This window comes from Vombatus ursinus, unplaced genomic scaffold (genome assembly GCF_900497805.2).
Source record: "Vombatus ursinus unplaced genomic scaffold, bare-nosed wombat genome assembly UNPS02011431.1, whole genome shotgun sequence".
Taxonomy (NCBI): domain Eukaryota; kingdom Metazoa; phylum Chordata; class Mammalia; order Diprotodontia; family Vombatidae; genus Vombatus; species Vombatus ursinus.
In genome coordinates this window covers 3065468-3078828 of record NW_020951209.1, presented here as the reverse complement: position 1 = coordinate 3078828, position 13361 = coordinate 3065468, and the positions used below count along the sequence as shown (strand labels likewise).

At 36.3% G+C, this 13361-nt stretch overlaps 1 protein-coding gene across 2 annotated transcripts in view; it reads right to left on the bottom strand.

Moving 5' to 3' along the window:
- Positions 1-9238: 9238 nt before the first annotated feature.
- Positions 9239-13361, bottom strand: part of MANSC1 (MANSC domain containing 1) — a 50649-nt gene continuing 46526 nt past the window's right edge. For both annotated transcript variants that reach the window (XM_027856365.1, XM_027856364.1), the window contains exon 4: positions 9239-12062. In XM_027856365.1, the coding sequence (XP_027712166.1) occupies positions 11080-12062 (983 nt within the window). In that variant the 3' untranslated portion in view covers positions 9239-11079. The remainder of the gene's footprint in view (positions 12063-13361) is intronic.

The window sequence follows — 13361 nt, the reverse complement described above, 5'->3', positions numbered from 1 at the left end:
CAATGTAGATCTGTACCTTCTCTGTAATGTACGGTGTTAGAGAGTTTTCTGGGACACTCAGAGGTTAAGTGGTTTGCTCAGGATCACACAGCGACGCAAGACTTGAATACAGTTCTTTCTGGCTTCAAGGTCAATTGTTAATCTACTACTTTCATGCTGTTTCTCTGAAAAATAAGTATATGAGTTTTATATATTTATTTTTAAATTTTGCTTTATTTTTAATTAATGAAATAAAACAAGCATTTCCATAACTAGTAGAATAAAAAAAGGTGATTGCACATGAAACTGCAAATCTATTATGCATAACTTGCTATTCCTTTTAAATATAAAGTTATCATGTAACTTTCTTTTTTCCTTTTTTTATTCACTCTCCCCAATCCAGCCCTAGGGATAGCTACCATTAGACACAAATATGTATGTGTAAACATATATATATGTGTATATATATATATATATATAACTATATAAAATCATCCTATACATACTTCTATTTATCAGTTCTTTCTCTGGATGCAAATAGCACCTTCCTTCATAAGTCCTTTGTTGTAAATTTGGCTGTTTATAATAGTCAAAATGACTTAGTTGCTCAAACTTGTTCTTAAAACAATATTGCTATTACTATATACAACATTCTCTTGGTTCTGCTCATTTCACTCTTCATTGTTTTGTGCAAATCTATCATAGTTTTCTAAAATCAATGAGCTTATCATTTCTTATAGCACAGTAGTATTCCACAATGCTCATATACCACAATTTGTTCAGCCGTTCACCAATTGATGGGTATCATTACAATTTCCAGTTCTTTGTCATCACAAAGAGAGCTGCTATAAATATTGTAGAACATATAGGTTCTTTTCCTTTTTCTCTAATCCTCTTTGGAAATAGACCTAGTAGTGGTATTGCAGTTTTATATCTTTATCAATAATACCCTGACTAATATTAACTTGCATACCTTGCTAAAAGTGTGCCTGTGTAGGTGATGTCAGACAAAGAACAGATCAAGTTGGAAATGTGACAGAAGACTCTTGGGGGGCTTGCATCAGTGCCCCTCCTGCTAAGGACACCAGATTTATGACATTCAGAATGCTCCATTCAGGTAGAACCTTTGGAGACTGGAGATGAGTGGGCTGGGAGTTTTCACAGATAGGCTAAGTCCAGCAAGTTTCAGGTGACTGGAAGTGGCAATGTCTGAGTCTGGAGATCCTCAATTCTGATGGTCTGTTAGCCCATGCAGGTACAACCATGAGAAATAACTTCAAGTTTCCCTATCCTTTTCTAAACTAGCCTTGAATTAACCATATTTACACCTTCAGTTTTATAAGGAAATTAGACATTTTCAAACAGATGCTGCTGTCCAATGACCCAGACCTCAGGATGGGTGATGGAGATTGGGGTTGGGGGATCTAGGTGCCAAGCTTGAAGTGTCAGAGCAGGAATTGAATGAAAATCTCAATTATAATGCATGTATTAATACATCTATTAAATAACCACTTGAATTAAATGTCTTTCCTAAGTAATAACAGTATTTACAGGTGTTTTAATAAGGCATATCTCAAAGTGATGAAATGACAATAGCTAAGTAAATTAGGGGTATATTAGTCAAATGATTTGATTGATAGGGGAAAAATCCCACCTCTAAGACAGGAGAGAGAATCTGGAATCTCTCATGTAGGGTCAAACCTAAGTAGTGATTGGCAACCAGTTGCCCTGAGATCCTGAAAGAGAAGAATAGGAAGGTTTGCTAATATGCACTGTGCTCTCTGTTATTGGGTAGTAGTCACCATATGGTGTGTGTGTGTGTGTGTGTGTGTGTGTGTGTGTGTGTCTGTGTGTGTGTGTCTGTGTGTCTGTGTCTGTGTGTCTATGTGTGTCTGTGTGTCTGTGTGAAATGTGGTAAGTGGAATTTAGAAGGCATGTTGTTTTTTTTTCTTTTAATCAAGGAAAGAGATTCATTAGTAGATTTTTCAGTGGAATTACAAGAGAGACCATTTTATGGGCAAGGGTAAAAAATTGAGGTATTGAGCTTCTAAATTAGAGGAGTCCAGTCCCATATGTCCCCTCACTTCCTTCTTAGGTAACTCAGTTGAACTCAGGAAAGAAACTGCAGAAACCTGCGCAGCTGAGGACCCAAGAAGAAATGGTTTCCTTTGCTGAGACTGGGATTATTAAAAATAGGAGAGGGTGATTCTCTATATTAATAGGCAGTATGGTATGGTAAAAAAACAAGCTTCACATGAACCTGAGACCTGAATTTAAATCTCCACTCCAACACTTATGAACAGTGTGATCTAGGTCAAGTTATTTCACTGTTGAGCTTCACCTTCCTTATCTGTAAAATGGAAGTAACAATACCTGTACTTTGTAAACAAGAAAGAAGTATACAACCACTGTTATCACAAGCTGAAAGGTGGATAGCAGTGGGCCTGATCTCTGAGTGGACCCAGCAATCTTAGCTTTTGTATTCCCCCATTGGCTGTAACAGCTCTCTCCTCCATAGATCTGTTCCATTGCCAGAACATGGACAATATTCAGCACTGAGGGTTTCTCACACAAATCTCTCTTTTGATCGTATTTGATTCCTTAGTGCTAAGTGGTAGTGTTAGCAGGTGTGAGAAACTCCTAATCCTGAATGTTGTTCATGTTAAACATTTATAGAGCAGGACCTATCTACCTATCATACCCAACGCATGGTGCTACGCATTTTGTGAGATATGTAGAAGTTTAAGACACAGCCTCTGTCCACAAGGAGTTTACAGTCTAATGGCCTAGAATTTACACTTTGCTTTAACAGGGACTAGATTCAACCTTGAAGGTTTCTCCTGTAAGTGTCTGTTTTGGCCTCCTGGGTATTACCTTGGGTTTTACCTGGGAACATCAAGAGTTGGGTTGTGTCTACGTCTCTACAAAACAAATAAATAAATAAATAAATAAATAAAAGGATCTTCAGAACATTGACTAAATGACAGGCTTTATTTAACTCAACAGAAAAAAAACACAAAGCTTTCGTACTTAAGCCCCTTTCTTTCACCATTGAACCCTATATCATAATACCACCGATTTAGAGGTAGAAGGATCCTTAGAGGTCATCCAGTTCAACTCCTTCCTTTTACAGATGAGGAAGCTGAGGACGAGAGAGATTAAATAACTTACCCAAGATCACACACAAACACACACACAAACACATACATGAGAGTATTAGGTAGCAGAGGTAAGATTTAAACTTAAGTCTTCTAACCTCAGAACTATAACTCATCATGCTGCATCATAGCTTCATGATGACTAAAACACTTTCCTAAACTTATAGTACTATCCTGAGTGAGTCTCCCTGGCTAAAAATGGAAACTATTCGAGATTACTAGGGAATCAAGAACATCTTCCCTTCAGTGAATCTAACATTCCAGAGAGGCAAAGACTCATTGTGCAACTAATACAGGAAACTCCAATTTAGACTTTATTCAAACAAATTCAGTTTTTTCATCGTTTACCATAACCACCAGGTTGTATTGTCTGTTGGCTGTATAAGTGGGGAAGTAGCCCCCATCTTTGGAATTTGGGGTTTAATCATTCCTCCCAAAACCTGACTCTCTTCCTCCACCAAGTGCCCGAAGGGCCATGACCTGTCCTTGGAACACATGTCTACACTGCTCCTCACTTCAGAAGTTGGAAGCTTCATGGAGGCATGTACCATTCTATGCCACATGAATCTTGGTTATTCACAACTTAGTAGCTTGGGACAAATAGTTCCAAGAACATAGAACCATGTGGTTCAGTTGTCTGCTATTTAAGGAGCTTATAAGAGTTATTATCAAAAAGACCTTCATTGTTCTACCAAATGTCTTCACCATGCTTCACACCACTCCCACTCCTTTCTGGGTTTCCTGACTGAGTAGATCTTTTTAATGTACAGTGTTCCTTCACACACTTGCTTTCTAGAACCATATTTCATTCATGGTTCCCATCCCATCAAGTCCCAGTAGCACTTATGAGGTCAAAATTTGCCTCTTGACATTAGGATTTTAAGTTTATCTTTCTTGTAACCTATATTTTTGCATCTGTGCATAAATATCTAAAAATACGGATTTTATTGCTGGCTCTTTTCTTAGATTATACCTCTTGTTGATTTGGGGGTAGCTCTACTGCTATTGTTCTGTCCCCACAGCTATTCTCTGTGGAATCTAGCTTCAGTAGACATACAAAGGCAGTTTTCTCCCTCTCCCTTCCTTCTCAGTAACAGCTATTTTGGTTAAGAAAATACATTTTTATTAGCTCTTGTTAGACATACTGTATTTCACAATCAAGTTGTTCTTCTTTTTAGCCTTTGCCCTCCCCCCAACATGTTTATTTCCTCTAGTTGCTAATCAAAATAACATTTCATATTCTTTCCAAGAAACTCTGAGGTATTTGTCAATCAAATCAGCTAATTATCAGTTAACAAGTATTTAGTAAGCACATACTACGTGCTAGGCACTGTGCTAAGAATTGGGGATACAGGGCAGCTAGGTGGAACAGTGAATAGAGCTCTGGCCTTGGAGTCAGGAGGATCTGAGTTCAAATCCGGCCTCAAATACTTGACACTTATTAGCTGTGTGACCCTGGGCAAATGACTTAACCCCATTGCCTCACCAAAAAGCAAAAAAAAAAAATGGGGGATACAAAGAAAGGCAAAAGGCTCTTGTTCTCAGTCAAATGGAGGAAAGAATGTGCAAACAGCTATGTACATGTGAGATATATACAATATAAATTGGAGATAATCAATAGAAGAAAGGCACTAACATTAAGGGGATCAGGAAATGCTTCCTGTAGAAGGTGGCTTTTTATCTAGGACTTGAAGTCAAGACTCAGAAATGAGGAGAAACAGAATTATGGGCATGGAGGACAGCCATTGAAAATGCCCAGAGTTGGAAGACGGAGTGTCTCCTGACAAAAACTATAATCAAATTTCAGTTACTGTTATTTAGATGCACTCTTTTGTTGGTTGCAACATGAATACCTTCATTCATACCAACGTTTCCATTATTCCGATTCTCCCCATAATTTGTAAATTATATAACTATTGCTTTTGTTTTTCTATCTTTTTGTTACCTTTCCCACAAAGATTCCCAGCTTTCAGCTCAAGCATGCCAGGTTTGGTCCTGGAGGAGAGTAACATTCCTCCCTCCCCCTCTCCTTTCCCTGTAAAGGGGGTCACACTCTCAGGCTCATTTTGAGCCCACCTGGAGTTATTTTAGGAAAAGCTCTTTAAACACTACTTGAGTTTGGCTCACCTAAACTTTCCCTAAGAAATATTAACAGAATCCTTTCTGGAAAAGTTGCTTTAGTAGATATCAGTCATAGGACAACTATTTACTTCCTGCATTATAAAAGAAATACTTAAAATACAAAGGAATAATGAGCATACACTGGCAAACATTTAAAACATAAAAAAAAAAATGACAAAAGAATTGTAGGAATCCATGAACAGATATGCAATAGGCTTTTTTTTTTTTTTAATCCATGAACAGATATGGAAAAGAAATGAGGCACTTAAAGAGGTATATCACCTTAGTTAACTTTCCTGGGAAGTAAAGATTCCCAGGAGACTTGGGAGATTGCTGGACAGGTTTTACTTTCACCTCAGTCTGCCCCTATCTGAGCAAATAATTCACCCAAGGTCCACATCCAGCCGTGCATGCAGGGCTCATTGTCCTAACAGTGGTAATCTCCTCTGAGAAGGGTATAGCTATAGGAAGCATTTTCAACTGAGCAATCAGCACTCAGAACTCTCAATGACTTTTGAGATCATGAGATAGCTACCAAACTGAGAACATTCACTTTAGAGTTACTGTTTGGTTAGGGGAAGAAACACGAAGCAGAAGAGGAAAATAGGGACTTGAGATACAGTTTCAGGTTCACCTAGACATGTACCTGCTCTTAGTGTTTTATGCTTATCACTACTATAGATGCTACTAGGGAGGAGTAGGAAAAGATCCTCTTCTCCCCCACCCCACTGGCAGTCTAAGGGAGAGATGGCAGTGTTCCGGTGAAACAAATAACAAAATGGGAAAAGAGATTGCTTCTCTCTTTAAATCTCACTGAGTGTGGGGACAGCTAGGTGATGCAGTAGATAGAGCACTCACCCTGGAGTCAGGAGGACCTGAGTTCAAATCTGGCCTGGGACATTTGACACTTATTAGCTGTGTGACCCCTGGCAAGTCACTTAACCCCATTGCCTAGCCCCCCCCCCCCAAAAAAAATCTCACTCACTCACTGAGTGGTCAATTCCATGTGGCTCCGTATCCAATCCTCTTTAACCCAGACTTGCATCTCCTGGTCATGGGGACCAAGAGATTGGCTAGGAGCCTCTGCTTGTGCGTGCCTTTTAGCAAGCATATGTACCCATATTGGGAGGTGACCCAAATATGGGGCTCACCCAAAGGGGCCTAGGCACAGAAATGGTCCATGGGAGATGCCCCAGGCCAGGAGATAGGGGAGAGATCCCCCTGATTACTGCCATATCACTTGTATAGCATTTACTTTCAGTCAATTCTTATTACACTTCTATTTACCTTATTAAAATGGGCAGCTAGTTGGGGCAATGGAGTTAGGAAGATCTGAATTCAAATTTGGCCTCAGACACTCACTAGCTGTGTAACCCTGAACAAGTCACTTGACTCAGCTTGCTTCTGTTTCCTCATCTGTAAAATGAGTTGGAGAAGGAGATGGAAAACCACTCCAGGATCTTTGACAAGAAACGCTCAAATGGGATCACAAAGAGTCAGACACAACTGTACAACAGCACCTTATTAAAGTTTTGCTTCGTGGTTGGTTCGCATATCAAAGGTCCTTACTGGGTTTCATTTCTTGTGTAGAACTCCCAGGAGCTTATTTTTATTGAAATAAAATTTTTTAAAGAAATAGATTCTTTTTTATTGCTGTTCTTAAATAAGATGTTTGGGAAAGAAACCCAATTTCCCTTGACTCAGCTGTTTTTCACTTGGGATGAAAATACCATGCAATTCAGATCAGTATATTTTTGATAGGTGATGTTTCTTTTCCTCTTTGCTTACTTAATCATTCTTTCACTTTAATTTTAAAATTTGATGACATGTCTAGATAAATTGAAACTAGGCTTGGTGTTCAATAGATTGTGTCCATCTATACTATGGTCCTCAATTTCAACAATTCTGGAATATTTTCTTAAAGGATTTACTGAAATATGGTGTTCATATTCTTCCTTTTCTTTACTTTTTCCAGGGGTGGAGATGAGGTAGGAAGACAAATAACTCATACATTATTTCTTCAGGTTTTATCCTCTAATTCTGTTACTTTTGCTTATAGAATTATCATATATTCTTGCAATTGTGTTAATTGCTGAATTTGGTTTGCTGTTTTCTCTATTGCTTCTTTTTTTTTTTTTGGTCCCCTATCATAACAATTCTATTTCCCAGTGAATCATAGTTCTATTAATATTCTCCACTGATGTTTCGAAGTTGTTGAGTTTCACTGCTGTATCTTTTTGCTCCCTCTTCACTGATTTCTCATGATGGTGACCTCTAGGATCTCTTCAACTCCGACTCAGCACATGACTCCCCAGACCATTTATGAATTTTGTCCTATGACAGTAACTATTCCTTCCTGCTTTTCAGCTCCCTTTTATGTGTTATCTTCCCCCACTAGAATGTAAGCTCCTCAAAGGCAGGGACTACCTTTCTTTTTGCTTGTATTTATATTCCCAACACCTAGCACAGTATCGAGTACATAGTAAACCTTTAATAAATTGCTTTATCTATCTACATTTCATCTTTATTAATGTCAGATTCTTCTTGGTTTTTCTTAGTAAGCATCTTATCCATGTTGAATTGTCATGAGATAGATCCAGTTTGGTTCCTAGAGCTTTTTTCGTGTTGTTCCACTATTTTTCTTTGGTGTTTTCTCATCTGTTCCTTTAATACGTAATATGTAGAGAATTTTATTTATGTATTTATTTTGCTTATCCATTTACCTGAAATCTATTTTATTTTCTGTGATGTGAAAGATTTTTTTTGTTAATCTTTTACTTTGGTGTTTCTGTTCCTATTTTGGAGAGGAGGTTGGGGAGCTAAGGAAAGTTCCACACAACTCCCTCATTTTATATATAAGGAAAATGACACTTAGAAAAATGAAACAATTTAGCATAGTCTCCACAGGTAATAAGTAGCAAGGACTTCTGACTTCAAATCCAATATCCTCTCTACTTCACCATGCTGCTTGTGTGTGTGTGTGTGCGTGTGTGTGTGTATTGCAAAATGCTCCCTGGCACAGATGAGCTCGAGAGTTTTTTTTTTTTTTTATTTATGTAAAAGTTATGATTCTCTGTACTTTTGCTGTTGTTGTTGCTATCATTCAGTCATGGCTGACCCTTTGTAACTCCATGGACCATAGCATGCCAGGCCCTTCTATCTTCCACTATTTCTTGAAGTCTTTCCAAGTTTATGTTCGTTGTTTCCATGATACTACCTATCATTTAAAATCTAATGGGGTCTAGTCACATTGTATCTAAAGATAAAAGCAATTCCGTATTTCAACCATCTTGAAGGCAGGGTTTGTTTGTTTTTTTGTTTTTTTTTTTTAACATTTTTTGAGTGGATCACAAACCCCTTAAGCAGTCTGGTGAAATTCATTGACTCCTCAGAATAATTTTAATTATTTAGCATTTTTATAGCACGTACTATGTGCCAGTCACTATGCTAAGTACTTTACAAATATTATCTCATTTAATCTCACAAAACCTCCGGGAGGTAGGAACTATTAGTATCTTCATTTTACAGTTGAGGAAACTGAGGAAAATAGAGGTTATGTGACTTGCCCAAGGACACATAGCTAATAAATGTTTGAGGCAGAATTTGAACTCAGTTCTTCTCAATTCCAGATCCAGCACTCTAGCCATAGAATTACAAAGAAAAACAATCACATTGAATAAAGAAATATTTTCCCACAATCCAGCTCACAAGCCCTCTGAATTCTGTTCATAGAATTCCTGCCCTAGGGAGTAGTGACGACTGTTACTTCAGCCTCTACAGTGGTGATAGCAAGCAGACAAAATCATGAGACTTATTGAGTTGTCCCTTCTTTTAGTGGCACAGAAGTGATCAGGGTGGCCAGGATGTTGCAAGAAACAGTGAAGAAATTTTTCATTCATGTCAGCAGCAGGAGTTACTTACACTTATTATACTCTTCAAATCCACAAACAAATCACAAAAGAGAATAAAATTCAATGATATTTTGGTTCTTATTCAACTTTTTATTTCATGAAATTGCTTTAAGTTTACAAAAAGCCAGTGAATATCTGTATCAAGCCATTCAGCTGAAAAATAGTTTAAAAGTTTTGTTTGAAATACAGTATGAATGCAAATAATGTGACCACGGGATTCATTATTCACACTAATTGGGTCTTAGCTGTAAACAAGTTTCCCTTCCAATAGGCGCTCCATATAGAGAAGAAAAGGAATAGGTTTCATTTGAGTGGTTTCCTCCTTGTGCTCTTAACTGTACTTATTATACTACTGTCCTCTAGTGTTCATGCTTGAAAGTTTAAATATATATTTACAGATTTAAAAAAAACAGGCAAGACAATTAACTAAAATACATGGCAAATTTTTCTTGATAAAGCATTTTATGTAAATAGCAATGTGCACTATTGTATTCCGAGGAATCAAAGCATTGCCAACAAATTAAGAATCAGGGTTGTTTTTTTTTTAAAGCCCTGAACATTATTTCTAATGTAGAAGAAGACCTAGAAAGGAATTTGGAAGTTATCTAAGTCTAAAAGTCTCAAATCCAAATTGCATATTTGCTTCAAGTTTCTCTAATGTATTTTAACTCTTTCTATCTAAATCTTTGCTTTTCTCAACAAAATTTTGTTGATCAAATTTCTTTTGAATAAAAAGCCATATGATATAAATTTAGGATTACCATCTTGGATTTGAAATCCCTAGTATAGTCAAACTGCCTCATCCTACAAATGAGACCCAGAGAAATGAAGCCATCTCTCTAAGATCACCCAATTAACTGTTGACACATAGTTCTCCAGAAGTTTGAATTGAGAGGCAGCATGGTATAGTTGAAGGAGAAATGGATATGGAGGCAGATCTCTATTTTAATTCCAACTTTTCCACTTACTGGCTATATTACTTTGGACAATTCAATTAACTTCTCTAGGCCTGCTTTTTTCTCACTTATAAATTTAGGGGTTTGGACCAGATTTATAAAATTGCTTCCATATTTAAGCCTACAACTGGTGAAGTTTACATTAAAATTTCATAAACATCAAAGTTAATAATGTTAGTCCATATATAAATTTGGAAAACTTTTTATTTTCCCAATGAAACACAACTCAAATAAGATAGAAGTAATTTATGTAGCCCCTTGACTGCCATACATTAAAATGGCCCCAAAAGCTCTTTTGGCAAGTAATGAAGCTGAGCTAGCCTGCAAAATGACCTCTTAAGAATATATCACAATGTACAATTAGGTATATTTGTCATTAAAACATGATACAAATTTTAATCAATTAATAACTTGGCTGATAGGGATAATTTTAAAAATATAGAACTGAACATGATGATATACTTCTCAGGGTCAACAGATTTATTTAATTCTTGATTAGAAACAAATTTAAGTGGTAAAATGTTCAAATTTTTTATATAGTGTTTAAAGGCTAATACAAAAAATATAATTATATTCAAAGAACTTTCATGACAAAGTTGATCTTATCTGGAATCAGAAATATCATTTTATTAGGATCCCAAAGTCACAACATTTTTTCTTCTATAACTGAGTTGTTGTTTTTTAATGTACTAATTGTTCTGTGGTATTTTGGTAGCACTTTAGTATACTCAATATTTTAATCAAATTTCTGAAGTTAACTGGTTCAGTTCTGTTCTTTCTTCTTAATGACACTGGCAAGGGCTAGTTTCTAAAATGTAATCAGTTTCTGTTTTTTTTTTAAATGACACTAGCAAGGGCTAGTCTCTAAAATATAATCTTCTGGAAGCTAACAGATAAGGAATAATTTGGGTTTTCTAGTTGCTTGGCTAAGAATCAAAGGCACTTTTTTCCTCTTTAAATATCAACATAGATTCCATTGATCAAATAATCTAGTCTGGAATACTTTTTTCTCTGAAGGGATTCTGATAGCTTTCTGCCTAATAGTATGAGACCTATTACTAAAAACAACAGTCCACAGAACAATGTGCCTACGAGTGTCCACTTTTCAAACTGAAGATGAAATCTGTTTCTTGGAACATTATCGAGTTGGGGGTTGTCCAAACCAAGCCTCCCATTTTCAGGGGAAAGAGTTTTATTTACAGCAAAGGAATCAACACTTGATGATGGAAATGTCAAAGAGTACTTAAAATCATCTTTGTTAGAAATTGAATAATTGGTGGTTTTTTTAAACTGCACTGTTTCTAAAATGACTTTCATGCTTGCCGCTGCACTGGGCATTGTAGTTGAAGCTGTTTTTGTTGTTACAGTAGGCTGGCTTATAGTGGCTGTAAAAGCTGTAGAAATTGTGGGAGTGGGGGGCTGTGGGGGAGTAGCAGTAGTAGTAGAAACAGGATGAAGAGTAGTGAAGACTGTAGGATGAGGCTCAGTGGTAACTTTCAAAGGAACATCTAATTTCTGGGAAATTGTAGAAGGCATCAGAGGAGGGATAGTAGATTGCAAAGTAGCAGGTACTGGAGTAGTGGAGACAATGGACTGAGATGTAGCAGCTGCCTTAGATGGAAATACAATTACATTTTCAGATAATACATTAGCTACTTTTTGTTTCAAGGAAAGCTCTGAGCTCTGAAGATGCCCTTTATTTTTGGATACAGGAAGCTGTGAACTCAGTTCATCACTCTTATTTACTGCCTTCCCCAAGTTATCCTGGAAGTCAAGCTTCTGAGAAACTGTAGCTTCTGGCAAAATATTAGTATGGGTCAGTTGATTTGTCAGCTGTGCAGGATCCATGACTTCTTGTGAAGATTTTCCAGTCAAGTAATAACTTTTTGGGGTTGCATCTGGATGTGGTAAATCAGCTTTGCGCAAAGGAGAAAAATCTGCAAGTATACAGAAAATAAAAGAATATTTAAGGATTTTCTTGCAAAAGAAGCTTAAAAAGTTAACCATTTATCAATCTATGAAATAGAGACATTCACAGATAATAAATGAAAATGAGATTTCATGGGAATAAGGAATAGTGTGGCCTTGCCTTCCAGTGCCATACAGCTAACTTGAGTAGGCAAAGTGCTGGAAAAATGAGTGGGGAAATCTTTCACTAATGTCAGCAGGAGGAATTACTGACACAATACATAATTAAAATCCACTGATAAATGACTGGAGATTCTTTAAAATTCGATAGCACTTTAGTTCTGACTCAACTTTTTTACTTCATCAAAATGAAGTTTACAAAAATCCATTGAATGGCAGATATGGATGAACTGTGAAGAGAAGAGTAATCAATACTAAATAAGGTATGAATAATGATGTCTCATGGTCCCCTTTCCTTGAATCAGGGATACAATTTCTCAATATTCTTTTTACAGCTGACTTGCAAATAGCCTATACCTACAAATATCTGGTCGCATATTGCCTTCACCAAATCAATCAGTCAATCAATAAACATTTATTAAGTGCTTAATATGTGTCAGGCACTGTGTTAAGTGCTAGAAATGGATAGAGAAAGCAAAAACAGTCCTTGTTAAATCACAGAATTAGAAAGGACCTCAAGGGCCATCTAGCACAGTTCTGACTTAACTTATTCTGACCACTTCCTTTCAATGTAAAAAAACAAACAAAACAAAAACAACCAATGAATTTTTAGTTAGGGGGAAAGGGGAAGGAGGCAGGGGCTAGTTTGGCAATGGTAAATTTGCAGGATATAAAAATGTCCTATTTGAGAAATTATCTAATAAATATTCACTAAAAGTAGAAGCCTCTAGGTTTTGTTTTGTTAATTTGATATCAGACAACTCAAAGTATGACTATATAAAAATATTAAATACGAATATTAATATTTAATATAAATATTAAATATAAAAATGTTTAAAAATCAAACATATCACATGTATCCAAATGTGTGTGGAAGCTATGAAATAATTCTAATTATTCTGTTATTGTTCAAAAAGGAGTTCCAAAAATGTTTTCATTAAATAGTTTCTAATCAAGAAATAGGCATATGAGTGTGTGTGTGTGTATATACTTATTCTTGGAAAGTGAAAATTAAGTATCATTCAAACACCTTATGTGAGAAAATTCTCTTCTATGGTTTCTTAATTCACTTGATTTCAACTAATAGGATTGTCCTGTTCTTCACTTGTGGAAATCTTTATATAATTTAATCCCTTTAATATGTATTT